The 24,062-nt window shown below is 43.4% G+C and overlaps 1 protein-coding gene across 3 annotated transcripts; it reads left to right on the top strand.

The window, feature by feature from the left end:
* The first annotated feature begins 13,147 nt into the window (after positions 1–13,147).
* On the top strand, positions 13,148–23,295 carry camk1gb (calcium/calmodulin-dependent protein kinase IGb). 3 transcript variants are annotated; one of them, XM_071347586.1, is made up of 11 exons: positions 13,148–13,254; positions 15,490–15,598; positions 19,112–19,237; positions 19,369–19,443; positions 19,822–20,084; positions 20,293–20,368; positions 20,796–20,987; positions 21,251–21,338; positions 21,670–21,986; positions 22,146–22,249; positions 22,394–23,295. In XM_071347586.1, exons 2-10 carry the CDS (start codon positions 15,513–15,515, stop codon positions 22,207–22,209), a joined length of 1,287 nt encoding a protein of 428 aa, XP_071203687.1. In that variant the 5' UTR covers positions 13,148–13,254; positions 15,490–15,512; the 3' UTR covers positions 22,210–22,249; positions 22,394–23,295. The 3 variants fall into 3 exon arrangements, with proteins under 3 accessions (XP_071203687.1, XP_071203684.1, XP_071203686.1); XM_071347583.1 differs by lacking the exon at positions 13,148–13,254 and adding an exon at positions 13,628–13,830 and having other exon boundaries at positions 22,394–22,530; XM_071347585.1 differs by lacking the exon at positions 13,148–13,254 and adding an exon at positions 14,306–14,601.
* The last annotated feature ends 767 nt before the right edge of the window (positions 23,296–24,062 follow it).

The following is a 24,062-nucleotide window of genomic DNA, read 5'->3' as shown; positions in this document are numbered from 1 at the left end:
TGTATATTTATTCCCGGGAAAAACGGTCACGCCAATAAACACAAGGAGCATAAACTGAACGGCCCATACACAGGACCCCAAAAAAACGGAAAAACAAAATACCATCGAACATCCACAAACTAACAGAATAACAATCCTGCACAAACTTTGGCGGGCCTAACATGCTTAAATAGACAAAAACAAGAAACACAATAAGGAACAGGTGCAACTAATAAGACCAAACAGAAAAGGAAAAAGGGCTCGGTGGCGGCTAGTAGACCGGCGACGACGACCACCGAGCACCGCCCGAACAGGCAGGGGAGCATCTTCGGTGGGAGTCGTGATATGTGCAGCCGTCTGTCTTTAATTAATGGCGGTTATGATATCGTTTAGTACCTTGAGCGTGGCTGAGGTGCACCCGTGACCAGCTCGGAAACCGGATTGCACAGTGGAGAAGGTACGATGGGATTCGAAATGGACAGTGATCTGTTTCTTAACTTGGCTATTGAAGACTTTAGAAAGGCAGGGCAGAATGGATATAGGTCTGCAACAGTTTGGGTCTAAAGTGTCACCCCCTTTGAAGAGGGGGATGACCGCGGCAGCTTTCCAATCTTTAGGAATCTCGGACGATACGAAAGTGAGGTTGAACAGACTGGTAATAGAGGTTGCAACAATGGCGGCGGATATGGAATACACTATATATACAAAAGGAAGTGGACACGCCTTCAAATGATTGGATTTGGCTATTTCATCCAGACCCGTTGCTGACAGGTGCATAACTTCGAACTCTCAGCCATGCAATCTCCATAGACAAAGATTGGCAGTAGAATTGCCTTACTGAAGAGCTCAGTTACATTAAACGTGGCACTGTCATAGGATGCAACCTTTACAATAAGTGAGTTTGTCAAATGTCTGCCCTGCTAGAGCTGCCCCGGTCAACTGTAAGTACAGTTAATGTGAAGTGGAAACGTCTAGGAGCAACAACGGCTCAGCCACTGAAGCGCATAAAAATCGTCTGTCCTCGGTTGCAACACTTACTACCGAGTTCCAAAAAGGCAACGTCAGCACACAAACTGTTCGTCAGGACCATGAAATGGGTTTCCATGGCAGAGCAAGCGCACACAAGCCTAAGATCCCATTGCGCAATGCCAAGCGTAGGCTGGAGTGGTGTCAAGCTCGCCGCTATTGGACTCTGGAGCAGTGGAAACGTGTTCTCTGGAGTGATGAATCGCGCTTCACCATCTGGCAGTCCAACGGACGAATCTGGGTTTGGTGGGTGCTGTTTGGTGGAGGAGGAATAATGGTCTGGGGCTGTTTTTCATGGTTTGTGCTAAGTCCCTTAGTTCCAGTGAAGGGAAATCTTAACGCTACATCATACAATGACGTTCTAGATGATTCTGTGCTTCCAACTTTGTTGCAAAAGTTGGGAAGGCCCTTTCCTGTTTCAGCATGACAATTTTTGTATTAACTAGGCAAGTCAGTTAACTACCTTATTCAGGGGCAGAACGACAGATTTTTACCTTGTCAGCTCGGGGATTCGATCTTGCAACCTTTCGGTTACTAGTCCAACGCTCTAACCACTAGGCTACCTGCCGCCCCTGTGCACAAAGCGAGGTCCATATAAAAACGGTTTGTCGAGATCGGTGTGGAAGAACTTGCCTGGCCTGCACAGAGCCCTGACCCCCGCAGCAAGCCCCCGCAGCATTGTTCCAACATCTAGTGGAAAGCCTTCCCAGAAGAGTGGAGGCTGTTATAGCAGCAAAGGGGGGACCAACTCCATATTAATGGCCATGATTTTGGAATAAGAGCATGGAATAAGATACTTCTGGTAGTGTACCTTTCCAAAACCCAAAATATTTTCAGCTGTTTGACGCTGGTGTACAAAAGTAATTAAAAAAAAGTAATAGACGCAAAAACGAAACTTAAGAATGGAAAGCATAGAAAGAGCGCACATTCAACAGATATACCGCTTCTTAGACTTGCTTTCAATGAGAATGACAGATCTTTAATGCACGTCTATGTGAATTTGGTTGGGTCGCCCATACATTTACATATTGTAGCTTTACGCATGTTACACAATCATCATACTGCACTGTGGCATCATCATATAACACAGCAGCTCAAAATAAATCACTTGAGGTTTAATTCAGTTGAAATGTTTTGCGATGTTTACTACTATGATTTACGCAATCGCACAACGCTCTCCTCAGGTCAATTGTCCTCTTGTAACTAATTAAGACACCTCGCTCATACTAGAATACGGACAGTTTTATAAGGTATTGACTTGCCTGCAGCCCGGCCTGAGCTAATCTTACTTGACCATTGACATAGGTTGGTTGGGTCACCATTGTTGTCAGATTGTGGTGATGATTGCAACAATGCAATTTACCAAAGTTCTTTGTAACAACATGTTAATACAATGTTGTGGATGAGGAATTACATTGTTACTACACAGGTATGGCCATTGCTTTACGTGTCAAGTGAAGCCTTGTGAAGTTTTGTTGATTGTTTTCTGTGAGGATCACTGCAATCAATTAGGGTTAAATTATAGATAACCTCATAACCTCAATTGTTTTAATTGCTACGGGGGTTAGAATCTGGATTATAAATAGGAGATAATTATAAAATGAGTTAGATTACCTCATTGACATGTCTCTCCAATCCCAGTGTACCCATTTATCCAGCCTGGTCTCATAGACTACATGTAAAATGTAAATCCATGACACTCAAATTAACATATGTTACGGTTGGTATGGTTACATAAGATAGATGGTTACTTAATGCTCTGAGACCAGGTTGCAGCATCTGAAGAGTTGCCCTTTTTATTAGGTCAAACAGTTTGGGTGTATTTTATCTAGAATTGTAGGTCAAGTGGTTTCTATAATATAATAATAGTTCAAGTGAGACCTTCAGTGTGAGGGTGTTGGTGAATGGAGAAAGGTGGAGTCAGGCGCAGGACACAGTGATGAGTATAGTCCGACAGACTGCGGTGGCGGTCGGCACTCGCCTTCTGCCGCCTGATGGCCCCTATGTAGACGCACATGAGCAGCGTCCCATGTCGCCTCCAAGTGCTGAAACCATTCATCCACCGCAGGAGCCTCGATCTGGCTCTGATGCCACGGTGCCAGGACCGACTGATAACCTAACACACACTGGAAAGGAGATAGGTTAGTGGAAGAGTGGTGAAGGGAGTTTTGGGCCATCTCCGCCCAGGGGATGAAAACCGACCACTCCCCCGGCCGGTCCTGGCAATAGGACCGCAGAAACCTACCCACATCCTGGTTGACTCTCTCCACCTGCCCGTTACTCTCGGGGTGAAAACCTGATGTGAGGCTGACCGAGACCCCCATACGTTCCATAAACGCCCTCCAGACTTTAGACGTGAATTGGGGACCCGGATCAGAATCTATATCCTCAGGCACCCCGTAGTGCCGGAATACGTGGGTGAACAGGGCCTCCGCAGTCTGTAGAGCCGTAGGGAGACCGGGCAAAGGAAGAAGACGGCAGGACTTAGAAAACCGATCCACAACGACCAGGATCGTGGTATTACCCCATGACGGGGGAAGATCCGTCACAAAATCCACCGATAGGTGTGACCACGGTTGTTGTGGAATGGGAAGAGGCTGTAATTTCCCTCTGGGCAGGTGTCTAGGTGCCTTGCACTGGGCGCACACCGAGCAGGAGGAAACATAAACCCTCACGTCCTTAGCTAAAGTGGGCCACCAGTACTTCCCAGCAAGACAGCGCACTGTTCGACCGATGCCAGGATGACCAGAGGAGGGTGACGTATGGGCCCAACAGATCAAACGATTGCGGACATCAAACGGAACGTACAGACGCCCAACTGGACACTGTGGGGGAGGGGGATCCGTACGTGACGCCCGCTCGATGTCCGCGTCCACCTCCCATACCACCGGTGCCACCAGGCAAGAAGCTGGAATTATGGGAGTGGGATCCGCGGACCTCTCCTCCGTGTCATACATCCGGGACAGTCCGTCTGCCTTAACGTTCTGGGAACCTGGTCTGTAGGATAGAGTGAAAACAAAGCGGGTGAAAAACATGGCCCACCTCGCCTGGCGAGGATTCAGTCTCCTAGCTGCCCGAATGTACTCCAGATTGCGGTGGTCAGTCCAAATGAGGAAAGGGTGTCTAGCCCCCTCAAGCCAATATCTCCACGTCTTCAGGGCCCTGACAACAGCCAACAGCTCCCGGTCCCCCACATCATAGTTTCGCTCCGCCGGGCTGAGCCTCTTCGAAAAGAAAGCACAGGGGCGGAGCTTTAGTGGCATACCCGAGCGCTGAGACATGAACGCTAAGGACTATGAACGCTAAGGAGGGATCAGGATGAGCCAGCACGGGAGCCGAGGTAAACAGAGCCTTCAGCTGACTAAATGCCCTGTCCGCCTCAGCTGACCACTGCAGCCGCACCGGTCCCCCCTTCAGCAAGGAGGTAATGGGAGCCGCTACCTGACCGAAACCCCGGATAAACCTCCGGAGGTAGTTGGCAAACCCTAAGAACCGCTGCACCACCTTTACCGTGGTTGGAGTTGGCCAATTACGCACGGCTGAAATGCGGTTATTCTCCATCTCTACCCCTGACGGGGAAAGGCGGTACCCTATGAAAGAGATGGACTGTTGGAAGAACAGACATTTCTCAGCCTCGACGTACAGGTCATGCTCCAACAGTCGACCAAGCACCTTGCGCACCAGACACATGCTCGGCGCGTGTAGTGGAGTATATTAGAATATCATCTATATACACCACTACACCCTGTCCGTGCAGGTCCCTGAAAATCTCATCCACAAAGGATTGGAAGACTGATGGAGCATTCATTAACCCGTACGGCATGACGAGATATTCATAGTGCCCAGATGTGGTGCTAAATGCCGTCTTCCACTCATCCCCCGCTTTAATACGTACCAGGTTGTACGGGCTCCTGAGGTCCAATTTTGTGAAGATGACTGTGCAATGACTCTGTCATACTGGCTATGAGAGGTAGTGGGTAACTGTATTTTATCGTGATTTGATTCAAACCTCGATAGTCAATACACGGGCGCAAACCTCCATCCTTCTTCACAAAAAAGAAACTTGAGGAGACAGGTGAAATGGAAGGCCGAATGTATCCCTGTCCAAGAGATTCCCATAGCCGCCGTCTCCTCCTGTGACAGAGGATACACGTGACTCTTGGGAAGTGCAGCGTCTACCAGGAGATTTATCGCACAATCCCCCTGTCGATGGGTGGTAATTGAGTCGCCTTCTTTTTACAGAAGGCGAGTGCCAAATCGGCATATTCGGGAGGAATGTGCATGGTGGATACCTGGTTTGGACTCTCCACCGTAGTGGCACCTAAGGAAACACCTACAAACCTCCTTGAGCACTGACGGGACCATCCCTTGAGAGCCCTCTGTTGCCACGAAATAATGGGATCATGAGAGGCCAACCAGAAAAGGCCCAACACAACAGGATACGCAGGAGAGTCGATCAGAAAGAGACTAATTCTCTCCTCATGACTCTCCTGCGTTACCAACGGAGTGGAGCTGTGACCTCCCTGATTAGCTCTGACCCCAAAGGACGACTATCTAAGGCATGTACAGGGAAGGGAACATCAACAGGAACAATAGGGATCCCTAAACTAAGTGCAAAAGTACGGTCAATAAAGTTCCCAGCTGCGCCTGAATCTACTAGCGCCTTATGCTGGGACCACTGGGAAAACTCAGGAAATGCGATATACAACCACATGTGTGTAACAGGGAGCTCTGGGTGAGGTGTGTGCCTACTCACCTGAGATGATCCACCAGTGCTCCGCCTGCCACCTCTACTCCCTGGAGAACCTCACCAGCACCGACCAGCAGTGTGTCCTCTGCGGCCACAGGTGGTGCAGGGAATGGTTCCCCCTCCGGTCCCCCTCATAGCAGCACCTCCCAGCTCCATCGGGGTAGGATCAGAGGTGCTGGGGGATGGAACTGACGGACCCCGATCCGGACGTCCGCGGGAGGCCAACAGGTTATCCAACCGGATGGATAGGTCTACCAGCTGGTCCAGGTTAAGGGTGGTGTCCCTGCAGGCTAGCTCCCTACGAACGTCCTCTGGTAAACTACACCTGTAGTGGTCGATCAGGGCCCGCTCATTCCATCCCGCGCCGGCGGCCAGAGTTCTAAAGTCCAGGGCGAACTCTTGAGCGCTCCTCATCCCCTGTCTTAAATGGAACAAGCGTTCCCCCGCCACTCTCCCTTCAGGTGGCTGATCGAAAACCGCCCGGAAGCGGCGGGCGAAATCTTCGTAGTTGTCCAACGTCGGGCCTTCTCTTCCCCAGATGGCTTTGGCCCAGACCAGTGCTTTTCCAGTCAGACAAGAGATGAGGGCGCTCACTCTCTCGCGTCCCGAGGGGGCCGGCTGAACAGCTGCCAGGTAGAGTTCCAGCTGGAGTAGGAACCCCTGGCACCCGGCAGCCGTTCCATCATACGTTCCCGGGAGCGAGAGCCGAATCCCACTGGATCCTGATGAAGGTGGTGTGGACATCTGGGTCGGTTGTTGTGGGAGCTGGAGAGGTGCTGATGGGTTGACCGGAAAACCCCCTCTCTCCCATCGTTCCATGGTTTGCAGCACGCGATCCATGGCTGTACCCAGACTCTGTAACATGGCCGCATGCTGCTGAACACGCTCCTCCATTGGGAGAGGAGGGCTGCCTGTACCTGCTGACTCCATTTGATGGTGCGTTATTCTGTGAGGGTGTTGGTGAATGGAGAAAGGTGGAGTCAGGCGCAGGACACAGTGATGAGTATAGTCCGACAGTTTACTCAAAAATTAAGAATAATATTCCAACACGGAAAACACAAAAATCCAAAACACAAAAATCCAAAACACAAGAACACGAACCCACATGACAAACAATAACGCACAAAACAGAGAGGGAAGCCAGAGGGTTAAATAAGGAACATAAATAATGGAATAGAAATCAGGTGTGTATAATGAAGACAAAACCAAACACAAATGAAACATGGATCGGTGGTGACTAGAAAGCCGGTGACGTCGACCGCCGAACGCCGCCCGAACAAAGAGAGGGACCAACTTCGGCGGAAGTCGTGACATTTAGTGTTATTAATATCACATTAAGGGGCTGACTTGACCTGAAATGATGGATATCAATCAATCAATCAAATGTATTTACATCAGCCGATGTCACAAAGTGCTGTACAGAAACCCAACCTAAAACCCCCAAACGGCAAGCAATGCAGATGTAGAAGCAAGATGTACCATTCTTATTCTTCCCATCATAACTAGCACTCTTCCCATTGAGTTGACAGTTTAAAAATGACTGTACAGTGTAACACTTCATTATTAAGATCAGCCAGTGTCTGTGTTTCAGTAAATCATGCATTTCAAACAGCTAACTTAGCTGAAATTATTCAAGATTCTATTTTTGGGGGTTTGTTCTAGGAACCCTTGATTACATTGCTTGCATTCAACACTTCTAATATACAGGACCTCCCAACGGAACAAAGGTTCATGTAAAGTATGTTTCATGCTTTAACCTTGTGCTCTGGGTCTGAATGAGTGAGTTGGCAAGCTGGGCCAGTGCGCATGGTGCCTTCTTGGGATTCAAGGCAAGGGAAGATGCAGCATATTAGCATAGTTTGCCAGTGCACAAGTTATGGTCATTTTTTTGTCAGTATTATAAGGCACCGATGAGATCTAGAATGGTCATTTGGTTTGATTGTCAATGAGGTTGTCCAAGAGATTTATATTTAGGGTGGATGAGTGCAGAGCGTTGGGACTACTCTGCCAGGTCTTGGGTACCTTGGTCGGGCTTGAGAGAGAGCCCAGCCTTCCTGTTGAGGTAAGCTCAGTGCGGGAGAATGCATACATCATTGTTATCATGCAACAGCTCTTCAGTACTCATCTCTGTTATGCAGTGGCAACCCATCATTCAGGGCAGGTGGGGCTCGTTTAGCTAAAAAATATATATATATATTATTAAACAAATGTTTTGCCTGTTTTACATGTTATTTTGGCATTCATACATGTCAAGAATTAGTTTGCCAACAATGTAAAAAATATAAATATTTGTGTTAATAAAGCTGCATACAAACTGCAGCTGTTTCAGCCTTGCTCAGTGCTTTCTGTGGTGGTGGGGCAGCCAGCGGTAAAATACGAAGCATAGGGGTTGCTAATGTTCTCTAGTTGCACCGTGATTGTCTCAGTGTTCTGTCACTCATGGGGACACTACGTCACCGCAAAATCTACGGGTAGAGCTCGAAAATTCAATCCCATTTGGGTGCTGCCATAGAGTTACAGTGGGAAACAAAGTATGTGAACCCTTTAGAATTACCTGGATTTCTGCATAAGTTGGTCATAAATTTTATCTGATCTTCATCTAAGTCACAACAATAGACAAACACAGTCTGCTTAAACTAATAACACACAATTATAATTTTTCATGTCTTTATTGAATACACCGTGTAAACATTCATAGTGCAGGTTGGAACAAGTATGTGAACAGGTTGACCCTCCTTTGGCAGCAATAACCTCAACCAAACGTTTTCTGTAGTTGTGGATCAGACCTAAACAACAGTCAGGAGGAATGTATTTTCTACCGTAGCATTGATTGGACAGATCATGTCAACATCATACTTTCAAAATCTTAGCTAGCAAGCTAGACAAGCAGTCATCGTCATGAATCAAGTCGACAATCTACTGGCAAATCCTTTTCAATCCTTGTCATATGAAGAGAAATTATAGATAAAATGTATCGGTGCTCATCGGACATTGGACATAAACATTACACAACAAGTTGGAAATCACAAATTCAACAATGAGTGGTTTGGAACGAATCAGTGTCAAGAGTTGCAAAGCAATCACTAGCCTGCTATTCAGTGGAGTGGGTGTGTGGTCATTAAAGGTCTCTTTTCCAAGCTTAAAAGGATAAACATTCAACACCATGGGCCAGAAAAGGTTGAATACATTGGCAATGTTGTCAATCCAGGATGATTTCTGCTGCGTTCAAAACAACTGGAAACAGGGAAATCATATACATATGCAACCAAGGTTAATCCTATTCCACCAAGTAGCCATCTCGTTATGGCTCGGATAACACTACATTAAATTGCTCCTATACCTGCGCACTGTAATTACCACATTGTGCACTTGTGAAACAATAGCGGAAGTGCATAACGATGGCGCCCCCCAGGCACTTAACGCAAATCCTCGTTTTGTTAAATTCGCCGTAGTTTACGTTACTTTTTTGTACGGTCATTAGCACAGTATTATCCCAATTTTAGCTTCAAGACACCTGCAATTAGAACAACTGAAGAAGTAGCCTAGATTGTGCTGATTTATTGGCACATTGAACCATATCGCGTGCTCTAGATTTAAAAACTCAGTAGATAGTGCTAAAATAATTAAATGAGAGGGTTTACTCTGCCCAAAATCTGCCTATGTTAAGAAGATCCTTAATTATTAAGGCAAGTGATGAGTTTTGTATGGGGGGCAATGAGAGTGTACTGCTATTTTGATCTAACAGAACTTTCGTAAAGCTTAGGTTTTTAGGAGTGTACTGATAAGTGTGATGCACGTGACATCCTGGCAACTTTGAGAAAGAAAAAAAAACTTTATCGGAGTTGTCCCTGTTGAAATTCGAGACGGTCTAATCATATTCATGAGGCTAGCATCTAATTCTACATTGAATACAGGCGGTTGATGTCAACAACCCTCATCGATTATTCAAACAATGAGTTGTAACCTCTAATCCAAAGTGAGGTATATTTGTCTGGGAGCTTGACAGCCTGCCGTTCCGCTCTGTGGACAACGAATCCCGTTGTTAGGGCGGAGACACAAGCATCTCGTCATTACAGTATATCCAGTATCTCTGATGACCTCATATCTGAATTCTGCGATCTTTATGCATGTTCGCCATTGTTATTAGACAGAGCTACTGCATGAGAGCTACTTCATGTAAAGTGCTGCTTTTCCTTTTGTAAAGGGCATGCAATATGTGATATGCCAAATTTGCTAATCTGTCCATATTAAGATTTCCCCTAATGACAATCAACGTCTAGAGAAATGGAAAGTTTCAATGACAGTGCCCATGGCAACAGCATGAACTAAACCTGTAAACCAGCAAATTAAAGTCCTCAAGCCTGTGAAGCTAAATGGATGTTCTGTATTCACTCCCAGACCAGTTAACTCTTGCTTTAAACCAATATACTGACAGCTTGACAAGCTCAACGGCAATACAAGGATTACAAGCGTGTTTAATATGTTCAAATGTGTTAAAACGTGTTCTGACATTGAACAGGGACATAATCATTTTTGCTGAAATGATTGAATTAATGCTCAATGCGTTGCAGTGAAAATGTATAGATGTATTTTTTAATAACATTAATTATTTCAAATTAACCTGTAAATCTTTGAAAATTACAATTAAAATATTGAAAAGAAAATTGATTGTATGCATTATGTTTCTTATTTATACCAATATTCTACTGTATTTTGCCTGCAATTACACATGACTGTGCATTGTTGCTGTGTTTGACATTGCTTTTACTTTGTCTTTGCATAGTGCTATGACAGGTTATCAAATTATCAACACCTGATGGAGATAAGCCTATGAAAGATGAATGTATAAGCCTGTGAAGGGTCAAATCAAGGGCATGTATGAGCCGCCTCGTGCCCTTCACATCTACAATATGCTGTTTTATACAACAGGTGGGTCTAATCCTGAATGCTGATTGGTTAAAACCTCATTCCAGCCGGTGTCTATTCCACAAGTTACCTCCGGCTAAATCTATGACATTAAAATGCCTATTTACTCTGTTCCATCTAACTGCGCAATCTACTGTCCCATCAACCCAGCCAGGCAATTTATAAACTTGATCTCCACTATAAAAAGCATTTAGACATTATCTCACATTTCTTTAAGACTAACATTTAGTTTTCAACAGCGGAGATTTGTATCTCCGACATTTGCAACTTTGTTTCAATATTCAAATTCGATCGCCAGTTTTCGCATAGTAATGAACGTATCAGGAGTCGAGATCAGACAGACAGACAGGCAGGCAGCGTTTCTCAGCCATTCGAAATCATGAATCAGCATCATTTTTATGGATATATACAAAGAAATGTCAATAGAAAACAGGTCAAATGAATCAAAGTGCCGCTAGTTTGCAGTCTTTCCATCTTCACTTTGAAGTGATTATGTTAGCTGTGCTGTTGGCTAGCTCCTCTGAACAACAGTGTCCTGACGAGAGCACATTTTCAATGCCAGGTGAAATCGCTCATTGTTATGGATGTATCCAAATAAATTTCACTAGAAAAAGCTTAAACAAATACAAATACAGCTACGTTGTTTTCTGGCTGCACTGTCTGACGTGACTGTAAATTAGCCGTAGTTAGCTAGCTAGCAGGCAAGGGATAAGAATGTTGTCAGCCAGTATGGCAGTAGAACATTTAGAACGAACGATTGGGTCTCGTCCATAGATACCGAGACTGGGTCGCGTCTCTGGCAACCGAACCGATAGAACGACCAGTCAGCTTCGGTAACAACCCAAGATTTGTGTCGGGACTATATCTTGTGGTAGTAAGAATAAATTCATCCGGCCAAAAATGTTTTATGAAAATATGTAAATCATTATTTGAATATGTTGGTAACCCATTATATAAAAGTGATAACGCCCTCGAAGCCGGTGTTTGGAGGAAATAATGGCACGGTTTGCCGGCCCTCGAGGAAGCGCCAATATATATCCTCCTAACACCGGCTTCTCTGACATTGTCATTTAAATAATTCACACTAAGGTCATCAACAACTTGCTGGCATCCTGTTCCTTGAGGGAGTGCTGTGCTTGCATTATGCATGTTGACACATGATAGCTTAATACAAAACACTTTAAAAAGGTATAAAACTTGATACATGCTGAAACATGAGGTGATAGCGGCGGATGAATGGCATGACAACGGGCCTCAGGATCTCGTCATGGTATCTCTGTGCATTCAAATTGCCATCGATAAAATGCAATTGTGTTCGTTGTCCATAGCTTATGCCTGCCTGCCCATACCATAACCCCATCGCCACCATGGGGTACTCTGTTCACAACGTTGACATCAAATCTGAAATGTAAAAAATGTCATCAGCAAATGATGCTTCTTCATCCATGAAGAACACACTTCTCCAGCATGCCAGTGGCCATCAAAGGTGAGTATTTGCCCACTGAAGTAGGTTACGACTTCAGTCTGGTCAAGACCCTGGTGAGGACTACGAGCATGCGGGTGAGATTCCCTGAGACGGTTTCTGATAGTTTGTGCAGAAATCCTTCGGTTGTGCAAACCCACAGTTTCATCAGCTGTCCGGGTGGCCGTTCTCAATTCTTTAAAGCGACGTTGGAAGTGGCTTATGGTAGAGAAATGGCAAAAGCTCTAGTGGAGCATGCCAATTGCACGCTCCCTCAAAACTTGAAACATCTGTGGCGTTGTGTGACAAATCAGCTCATTTTAGAGTGGCCCTTTATTAATCCCAGCACAAGCTGCACCTGTGTAATAATCATTCTGTTTAATCATCTTGATATGCCACACTTGTCAGGTGGATGGATTATCTTGGCAAATGAGAAATGGTCGCTAACAGGGATGTAATTTGTGCACAAAATGTGAAATATCAAAAGAGAAATAAGCTTTTTGTGGGTATGGAACATTTCTGTGATATTTTATTTCAGCTCATGAAACCAACACTTTACGTGTTGCATTTATATTTTTGTTCAGTATAGATGCAAGCATCAATAGCAAAATACTTGGTCAACATGTACATTATGTCACCTTGATGAAAAGTGATACAGTATATCCTAACACTGTCCTATTGCAATGAATAGGCTACTGCACATGTACGTGTGAAAATAAAAATGTAAAGATCTAAAGATACAATATGTACATTTAACAGCCTGACCCTGCCACGTTGTGACTGATGGATGGAACAATAACCAATTTGACAAAAAATGGTCCCAGTATTTCTTTTCAAATCTATAAACAACAACATGACGTTAGAGCGAAAGGACACATAGTGATTGATGACTATCACTGCACTGCTCAATAAATGAACCCCTGTGACATCTCCGCACCGGGCCCCTCCCTCCCCGAGCCGTTAACGGGGATGTAACTGCGCGCTCTAATCTCTGACCTGAAAAAACTAGTTATTTCCGTGGCTACGGACACGGTAATCTGTCCAGTCCTCAACGAGGTTTTGGCAGGAGAGTCAGAGAAGAGCTACCTTCAGCACCTACAGTATCTCACTGGTAAGTCAAAGAGAAATGCGCTCCGCCAGGGTAGACTTAACTGCCTCCAGGTTAGGTCTATCTCATTCATGGAAGTCGGTCCATTTGTGCTTCTCGGTCTGAATTGAAAGATTGCTGCCACGTCCTAGAATATAGCTGGTGGGTTTTCATATTAAAAAGGTAGTTTCAACATAATATTTTTTTGCCTAATGATAGGCTATTCTGCGCGTGGATGACATTCAGATCAAAAAGGTCCATAGACGTACAACTCAAGTTAAATAATGTATCTGTAAAAACATTTTTGAGATTGTATTACAATCAGAAAAGTGTAAAATAAGATGTTTTTAACAGGCTAATTCGAGTGATTGCGCAGGTGATGCTGCAGCCAACTTGGTCCATCGAGGGGCTTTGAGTGCACAGAAAAAAACACTGGATGTGGGACGTCCCAGCGAATGTCGGTGTTTAAATACAAAAGAACACTCCGTCCTCTCGCATTTTCCCACGGCGTTTTCTACCAGTGTTGTCCTTGCATTGGCCGGACTGCCTGCATCCCTAAAGGCAAAACTACCTGTGGCTTGAGTTGTTATAAACTTTCAGGTAAGGCAGTCCAGCTTTAAAGACACCATCTGAGAACTGTCTTTAAAGTTTAAACTTACCAATAATTTAAACTAGCCTAAAGTGATGATCAATAGATTTACAACATCGTTTAGAGATTTTTTGTCTGATAGCAAGGATTGATACTAAGGATTTTATACTCTGTATTTATTTAATTCTGGGGGAAATACTCATTATATTGTATTCTGGAATTGTGTGTACCATAACAGATGTCTGAAGCTGCATATCTATCTTATGACGTGGTGTAATTCTATGTTTACACTGAACACTGTATTGTTCCATGGATGTACTGAACCTGCATTGATCTGGAAGTACTGATGTTGCTGCTTGTGCTGTATAATGCCCACATAATGACAACACATTGATGTGGGTAGACAGAGGACTTTACAGTGTGATGTCAGGGAGACAAAGGAATAAAAGCATGACAGCTGGCTGTGGGAGAGAGACTGAGAGGGACCAGACAGGGACAGAGCTTAAATCTTTTATCATAGTTGGTAGTAGCCAGAATTCTAGACATGAGAGAAATTGAATAGTTATTCAACATTTTGGCTTTAGCATATACTTTAAACAAATATATCTTATGCTTGTCATGTGGCTACTGTATTACCTGACTGAGTGACAGATTTTACAGATAATTTGTCTGACAGTCTTAACAGGTTCAGAGCAGTTTTCATTTGTCTATCATGGTTTTGTCTATTTGGATATCAATGGAACGGACTTCCAAAGAAGATAGTTGGGAAGGAAATGTGAGAGGTAGTGATGTCAAATTTGCTTCATACTTTCAAGATTGTTCCCTTTGTTTGTCTAGTTTCACATAGGAAAATCATCTTGCTTGTTTGTTACCATGTTCAGGATATTGTTTTTTTTTGGTCTAACAGCTACACTTTATTTCCCAAGGGTTGTTTTACATGTAGAAATTGATTGTTAATTCTGTCAAGTGCTCTGTTCCATAAATGATTGAATCCTGTCCTTGGCTTGGTTGGCCTCTTACACTGTGACTATTCCTGGCAAGGTCAGGGTCTACAGATCAGAAGTTTGTAATCTCTTATATAACGGAAACGAGGCAAAGCTACAGGGTAACTTGGCTGCATAAACTAGGCCTACCATAGCAGTAATCTTTCCCAAACAGTTTTGGTTGATCAGCCAAGTTACCTAATTCAGAACAGAAAAAAAAAAAAAAAGTCAGCTAACCTCTGTAGATATTGCATCTACAGCTGGTTTGGATGTTCACTCTGAGTTCATCTCAGAGTAATAGAGAATAATGGATGCTCAAGGACTTTACCATTGTCTGTCTATGTCAATCATCTCTCAATCAGATAACTAATGATTTAGCAGCCTTGTTAGACAGACAGCGGTGTCAGACTGTCTGGCATTATGGTGTGCTGTACACGGGCCAATGGAATACAGATCTGTTTAACATTGTGTGGCTGCAGACAATGTGTTCATTTCTCATGACTCTGAGAAATGTCATAATCCAACAGGACATTGTGAGAGTATGGGTGTGGATACAGAAATTATTATTTTTGGGGTTCGCAATAGCACTGCAGAACATATGTGAGTAGGAATCTAGGCAACATTATTATACTCGATACTGAAAACTGGTGTTTAATGACATTCCTCTGTTTTTTCCCATTGTTACAGAAATCCCTTTTAAAGAAGCAGACATGGGTCGTAAAGAAGCCGAATTTGACTGGAAGAAGACCACTGACAACATTCAGGAGGTGTTTGACTTCATGGAGGTTCTTGGATCGTAAGTACAGCCCACACCCACCTACCTACCAAAGGACATTTTTTCCTGCCTCATTAGAACATGCATGTGACCTCATTGAGGAAAGAGAGAGCGACCCTCATGACTATCCACTGGCTGAGGTGCATATCATGCAGTAGGTTTGATTGGATTACCATGAGACCTACTTTACAGGTAGGTGTCTTATAGACAAGTCACTGTGGCAGCGCTGAGGGTATCAGTCCTAGACCTTCTAATAACATCTGGTACATCAGATGGCTCATCAGATCATTCACAAAATGGCCAATAGAAGTCGTCTATGGAGCCATCTTTTGCTTGATATTCATTCAGTTTCAAATCCAAAACTGGATTTTGATTGGCTTTGGTACAATCTTGACAAAATTCCACAAGAACTCTTCAAAGATTTTTCCCCCAGCCGTTTTTGATGGCGTTGTAGAAAATGTGAGTTATTGTAACCAGTTGTGTAAAGTACTTTACGTAAAAATACTTTAAAGTACTACTTAAGTAGTTTTTTCGGGGTATCTGTACTTTACTATTGATATTTTTGACAATTTTTACTTTTACTTAAAAAATTATTTTACTCCATACATTTTCCCTGACCCCCAAAAGTACTTGTTACATTTCGAATGCTTAGCAGGACAGGAAGATGGTACAATTCACAAACTTTATCAAGATAACATCCCTGGTTATCCCTACTGCCTCTGATCTGGCAGACTCACTAAACACAAATGTTTTGTTTGTGAATTATGTCTGAGTGTTGGAGTGTGCCCTGGCTATTCGTAAATTTAAAAAACAAGAAAATCGTGCCGTCTGGTTTGCTTAATACAAGGAATGTGAAATTATTTAATACTTTTGATACTTACAGTAAGTATATTTTAGAAATTACATTTACTTTTGATACTTAATTATATTTAAAAGCAAATACTTTTAGACTTTTACTCAAGTAGTATTTTACTGGGTGACTTTTACTTGTAGTTTTCTATTAAGTTATCTTTACTTTTACTCAAGTATGACAGTTGGGTACTTTTCCGACCACTGACTGTAACTAAGTAATTTGAGTAAATGTAACTAACAGTTTCAAACTATTTAGATAGTTTGTGTTGGATAAATATTTTATATGTGCATTGATTTTGCACCAGTCAAAATAGCCTCATTTTAGTGTGTCAACCACCATGACTTAATCCATGGGGTCAATCAAATGTTCTTGACTGAGCTGTCCTGTCTTACTGAAACTGTCATGTTGAGAGGCTTAGGAAGCGGTGGTGGTGGATAATGAATCTGGGGCTGGGCCAGAGGTAAATTAAGGTGTGTAGGCTACTGCTGCCTAGAGGTCTGACGTCACTGTACTGTGGGAACACAGACTTGGCTGGACCGAGGATTGGATATGCAGATAAGAGAGGAAGCCATGTAGACGAACAACATTTGTGTGAACACATGTTTTGGAGAACATCGCCTCTTAACTAAGAAGGGATGTTCTTTTGGAATTTTCCTGAATGGAATCTTGATGTTAAAGGCAAAAATGTATGGCAGAATGAAGGCAAGTTTACTTATTGTTGCATGATAAGTGATGTAGGTGTAACTTGTTCTCAGCAGAGACCTACTTCAAAAAGTGGCAGATCACATCTGGGGAAAATATCACAAAACAGAAACGTATAAAACAAGTAAAATATAGTGAAAGCATAATGCAAGTATAAAAGTAGCATTATTTTCTCAGAATTATACAACTCTCTTCTCTTAGGGCAGGGTGATAGCTTTGCCTAGTCAGGAGGGGTTAACTTTGTTCTGCTGGTGTCAGGCTAAGGGTGATCAGGTGAAGGGCAGACTGACACTGATAATCTTTCTCTCAGATTGGAATAAGGATCAATGAGCAGAAAGAACAGGTAAACGGATGGAGAAAGCTTGGACAGGTGCTCTATAGATCCGATTACTGTACTGTGAAACACCTGTATGTAAACCAATCTCTTGTTTCCTCTCTATAGGCCTAATTTATTTCATTAGCATGCACACACAGAGTGGTTTCTAGACTACGGTGCTTGACGATAAACATATCACCCTAACAAATGAGCGCAGAGCAGTCCCTACTGTATTTCCTTCTTATGTTCCATCACAAGGATCTATCTCGGGGAATTAGGGAGATCCATTGGATGAGGCTTTATAAAGCCGAAACCCACAGAACACAACAAAAACACAGTCTAGTTTCCTGGCAATCTGACATACAGTACAGCACAGAGGCTTGCAGTCTGTTGTTACACACCCGTTTCTCATGTAGATATCATCCCTATCCTGATCGTGGCTTATTTCAGCAGTTAATGGTGTATTCTGTCTGTCTTTTGTGTTTTCAAACTGTACATGAGGAAACAACAAGCTGACAACAAGTCTGACAACAAGCTTACTAATAGCTGTCTTGCATCCCAATTAATTTCCACGGATGCTGTTTGATTGATAATATCCCTTGTGGGTCATAAGGAGAATCATGGGGTTCTCTGGGAGAAGATGCTGTGTAGTTTGGGAGAACATAAAGACGTCAGCATGTCTGACTTACGTCCTGGGGCCTACCTCTGTGCTCCATTTGAATTTAATGAGACAATGTGAGATAGTGTGAGACACAGCTGTCATAATAACTCTGCCTGCGTCCATGCTGTAAGACACGTTGGGACTTGGGACTGTCTGCTGCAGTTGAAGCAATCTCTGCTAATTATCTTTAGAATTAAGTTAGTTCAATCATTTAACCTTGCAGTGCTCTCATCTTGCATATGTGTTCCTTTATACCTTCTTCAGTGGCGTAACCCAACAAAAAGGGGGCAGCACTTTTGGGGTACAGTGTCTTCTGTCAGCCTCGCTCTCCAGGTTGTGTATGATCCAATATATGATCTGGCCGCTGCTTGGGGTAGAGGTCTATTTGTGATGTCTGCATATGCTCCGTTTGTCCACACCTCAAGCCTGCCTGCCAGTTTCTGTTGCGTAAGGGATAATCAGGCTAATCCCAGACAATGCGGAAGATAGCTCGGAAACTGTAGAGAACACTAAATTGAGTGAGCCCTTAAGCCACTCAATCCCGTCTTATAGGCCTTAATAGGACCTTTTTCCACAGTATTCTGTTTTGATATCCTGCACCTCTCTCTGCTCTAAAATCAAAGGGTGCATGTAGGCCACCTGATACCCGAAGAACAATAGAAAACATCAACGGTGTATTGCAAACATTTATAACCTACTGCAGGTCCACGATAACTGTAGCCTACATCACAGCAAAATGTAGCAATTTTGATGAAATTACAGAAAAAGAGAAGATTAATGTCAGAAAATACATCTCAGTATCTCATTTCACATACAGTATCACCTCAGTTTTATAACATCACGCCCATGAGGGCCTGACTAACGGTGCCCTTCATATTTTCTTATGGAAAATGTCAGTCTTCCTAATAGGGTAATAAGCTGATTTCCCAGATCCTATGTAGTAATTGCACTATTATAATAATGGAACCAACCCTTTGCCTATGTGTTTGTGTGTTCATCCAGGGGGGCGTTCTCCGAGGTGTTCATGGTGAAGGAGAGGAAGACAGGCAAGCTGTTTGCCATGAAGTGTGTGAAGAAGAAGCAGAAGAGTATTCAGAATCTGGAGAATGAGATTGCCGTGTTGAGAAAGTAGGAGTTCAAAACGTTCAATTGTCATTCAGCCCCATTCCAAATTGGATGACTCTTCCATACAGCTACTGTATGTTTCATTGTATTTTCATCTCACATTCTAAAAATTACCTATATTTTCTCACTCCCAGGATCAAACACGATAACGTTGTTGGGTTGGAGGATTTCTATGAAAGTCGCTCTCATTATTACCTTGTCATGCAACTGTAAGTTCAACATGTTTTACCTTCTATTACAGTAGAATGTAGAAAATATTATGATAGTTATTTCCTATAAAACCCTTGTGTACACAGAAACTCCACAAATAATAGTTATTGCCCATTGCTTTAATGACAGCCACAATGTTCTGCCTGTCTGAGTTTGGGATCAGACAGCAACTTAGCACTCAAGTCACATGGAGAAGCATAATGCTGAATGTTCCCAATGCTGAGCCTGAACATGAGCAGAAGCTCATGGATAGAAGAGCATATGTCATCCACAAATGTTAGGCTGAGCAATGTTTCCGACAATCAGTTCATGGTTAAGGTTAGGTTGAGTCAGCTTTAAGGGCTCAAGGTTAATGGCTGTTGTTGTTCTCCCGGTAGCGTTGCTGGGGGTGAGCTGTTTGACCGTATCCTGGACCGGGGGATGTACTCAGAGAAGGATGCCAGCAGGGTCATCCAACAGGTGCTCCAGGCTGTACAATACCTCCATCAGAATGGCATCGTACACCGTGACCTCAAGCCGGAGAACCTGCTGTATTACAGCCAGGATGAGAGCTCCAAGATCATGATCAGTGACTTTGGCCTGTCCAAGATGGAGGACAACGGTGTCATGTCCACAGCCTGCGGCACTCCAGGATATGTGGGTAAGGAAGGAGACATTTGGCCTCTACGGATAATTAACTGTGTGTATGGGTGATACACTGGGTCAGAAGAACCACACTCAAACACATAAGGGAGACAACAAAGACATTACAAAACCTAATAACCTGTCAAATACCATACAACACTAGTTGAGGTAAATGAACTGAACTTGGAGAATTGTTCTTACTTACTCTGTTTCCCAACCTCCAGCCCCTGAAGTCTTGGCCCAGAAACCCTACAGCAAGGCAGTGGACTGCTGGTCTATTGGAGTCATCACCTATATCCTGTGAGTATTGCTCTCATTGATGACCTCCAGATATGTCAATATTGGACCAGGTCTCTCTTGGAAAAGAGATGTTATCTCATTGAGAAAAAACGGTATAAATAAGGTAAAATAAAAAAAGATATAGTCTACTGTAAGGTATAGTTGATTGCATGTAAAGACTATGTATCTGACCAGGTCTTTGCAGGCAAGAGTGCATTTTTGGTTTTCAAGCTCGTTAGTCTAATCAAGGGTTATCTTTAGCATGATGAAGGCATAGTCATGCTAATTCATTAGTGGCACTGGGCCGTTCCCTCAACATATACTGTTACAGTGGTGGAGTTAGAGCTCCACCTTGTGGACATTTAACACAGAGACAAACACACACACACACACATTATCATTTCGTAAAGACACAAACTTACACAGCATTATTATTTGGTTTCTCTAGTCTCTGTGGATATCCCCCATTCTATGAGGACACTGAGACGCGACTGTTCTCTAAGATCATGAAGGCACAGTACGAGTTTGACTCTCCCTTCTGGGATGACATCTCTGAATCAGCCAAAGATTTTATCCGCAACATGATGCAGAAGAACCCGAAGATGCGCTTCACTACAGAGCAGGCTCTCAGGCATCCCTGGTGAGTGTCATGATCAACAACATTATTGCTTCATCTATTTTGTCTGTAACATCTACAACAACATATTCTCTGTGGTGTCCAGTGTGAGGTGTATTCAGGCTAGCCTGGAAACAGTTTCAGTTTCAATGACAGGAATGCCAGACTGAATTAGTGAGCTGAAACAAAGGTGAAATATAGCAGGATTTAGTCTAGATTACGTGGCTAGATTCAAGCTTAAACCTGTCAGGAGATTACAATGTTCTTTTCGGTTGTCTCTCCTTCAGGATCATTGGAAATACAGCACGGAGCCAGGATATTTACCACTCTGTCAGTGTACAGATCCAGAAGAACTTTGCCAAGACCAAGTGGAAGGTGAGCCTTCCTCCCATACCGCTCAGAAAGGGTTCTGGCTCTCTCCCCCATTTAAGACATAATCCCAGTGTGTTGTTTGTGTGTACGACACATCTGATCTCTTTCCTGATTAAGGGCCATGAAATACTGTAAACATCTAGGTGTTATTCAACATCTCTGATTACTCATAATCAAGTCAATATCAAGACCACTATAAAACTTCTATGCCCAAGCTTTTCCCAAATAAAAGCATATCGCCTCACTCATGATGATGGCTATCACCATGGGAGCGCATACAGTACTTTTTCTCTTAGCATGTTTCTCATCAACTGTTGTCGGTGTGTCGTTACAGCAAGCCTTTAACGCCACCGTGGCCATCAATCACATGAAGAAGCTGCAGCTGGCCCACTCTGAGCTGGTGGTCAAGGCGCAGACCCTCAACATGCCTACCATCCAGGTTATCGACGTTTCCTTCCCCGCCAATTCCCACAACCCCCTGGATCCCGATAGGCTGGAACCCAAAGGGAACCAAATTACCCTACCAATCAGCTCCAGAGACACGAAGAGCCACCAGCCCTTAAAGATCAGCCAAAGCGAGCCGGCACACGCCCATACCCTCGCAGAGACGGGCAAATACGCCTACCACTCTGAGCCTGCGAACCTTAATACGTAAGGACTAACCCGAACTCCCATATTTTCCTAAAAAGACAACTAGCCTCCATTCACTGTGCCTGAATGACCATTAAACAGTGGGGAATTTCCCAGATTTAGCCTTTGCACCATCCTCTGTAACTATCTGATGGATGACTTTGCGTCCCCTTGTTTTAGGTACAGGGCAACGGCCAACCGCAATGGCCAAGTTCTCCAGACTGGAGTGTGCTCTGTCATGTGAAGGATCTTTGGAAGGACTTTGCGTGGAATTTTTTTACTAGGTAAATATTGAACTATTACACATTACTCTTTATTTTAGTGCTGTAACGAGGTTGCGTTATGGTAGCTTATTTCTTATTAGTAATAGATATAGATCATCTGAAGGTGGGATTGTGTTTGACTAACTGTGTGTCCCTCCTCTCAAGGTCAGTCAGCTGACTTGGTCATGTCTGATTCCTTCCTGTGGGCCAGCCCAGGCACTGATACTGACAAGTGGATTCTCAGGATGGCCAGTGAGATCCAGAATCCGCCCGGGTTTCTGAAAATAATTCTGAATAGTGCCTAGAAACCTCCTTGAACACATTCTGGACATACTGTACACCGACAGACGTTCACACACATACATGTATATAACAAGGTATTCCATGATGTCCAGAATCCCAGGGAAGAGGGGCACTATGCTCACTAGGGACTGGGCGATGTATGTATTATACCATGGAGAAACAATTATTCACATAAGAATTTGTGTTAATTTGTGTTGATGTCAGGGAAAGGTTTGTTTGCGTCATGATGCGATGTGATGTGGAGCAAAGTTGAAAGTTGAAAGACAGCTAAAGAAGAAATAGGCCTACTGTGTACATGACTATAAGACTGATTTAAGTGGTTGTGCTGTTCCATGGTGTGGAGAGATGTTTGAAACAGAAGGCAGGTTTTGAGGTGGAATATATGACCAAGCAGGATTTTATCACTGGTGGGGGAAGTTGATGGGGAGCATTGAGTAACTAAACAATAGTGGTATCCATGTGCTTACTGTCAACTCATTACCAGTGTAAATACCACTCTTAATAACTTGCCAACTCACCAGCACTCATATTAACGAAAGTTGAGATTGTAAATCTAATTTATCCTTGTGCTGAAGAGATTTGGATAATATTATTATGATTCTATTACTGTATTGATAATATTATGTCTCCTTTTAATACAAGGAGGTGAGTTGCTTCTGTCCCAAGCTCAGCGGAGCTTGCTGTTGGTGTTTTGTAAATATTCTAGATTGGGGTTTTTTTCTCTGTAGCTTCATTGTAAATAAATAAAATATGTACACAAACAATCCTATGTCTTTGCTTTTTTCCCCTCTCTCTACGCTCGGTCACGTGACGCAATTCACTGACCTAGATCAGGGCTTCCAAACTTTTTTCCCCAGCACCCCTTATAAATCTGTTATTGAGATAGCCTATATTAAATAGAACACCAGCTTGATTTAGTTTAATCTGAAGTCTCAGAATAGATCATACAGTATGGTCGGCTGAGCTGCAGGGGATAACACCAGGGGTTATTGATGAGACTGGATCAATGGCTTAGCCAGATAACTTCATATTATGAAACAAGTCTATAAAGAGGTGTACACATTCTTATTGTTAAATTAGCTAAACCCACTCACTTGGCTAAACTATAATTAAGCAATAAGGCCCGGGGGGGTATATGGCCAATATACCATGGCTAGGGGCTGTTCTTATGAGCAACGCAGAGTGGCCATATACTGCAAACTCCCAAGGGGCCTTATTTCTATTATAAACTGGTTACCAACGTAATTAGAACAATACGTTTGTTTTTTGTTATACCAGTGGTATACGGTCTGATATAACACGGCTTTCAGCCAATCAGCATTCAGGGCTCGAACCACCCAGTTTATAATTAGTAATTAATTTCACAGGGGCTACAAGTGAAGGAGAAAGTGGTACAGCAGCAATACAGGACACTTCTTTTATCAGAAAACACATATGAAAGATGTTATTTGTCCCTATTACACTGTCCACCAAATCCCCCTTTTAAGGTAGCTAGCTAATGCAATGTGAAAGTACTTTTTCCTCTCATGTG

This window comes from Salvelinus alpinus, chromosome 17 (genome assembly GCF_045679555.1).
Source record: "Salvelinus alpinus chromosome 17, SLU_Salpinus.1, whole genome shotgun sequence".
NCBI lineage: Eukaryota > Metazoa > Chordata > Actinopteri > Salmoniformes > Salmonidae > Salvelinus > Salvelinus alpinus.
This window is presented reverse-complemented; position numbering and strand designations above follow the sequence as displayed.

Excerpts from the sequence above, each read along its gene's own strand:
- camk1gb (XM_071347583.1), top strand. The coding sequence starts at position 13,686 with ATGTCGGTGTTTAAATACAAAAGAACACTCCGTCCTCTCGCATTTTCC. Across the intron at positions 15,599-19,111 it reads TTCATGGAGGTTCTTGGATC|GGGGGCGTTCTCCGAGGTGT; the intron begins GTAAGTACAGCC and ends GTGTTCATCCAG. Across the intron at positions 21,339-21,669 it reads TTGCCAAGACCAAGTGGAAG|CAAGCCTTTAACGCCACCGT; the intron begins GTGAGCCTTCCT and ends GTGTCGTTACAG.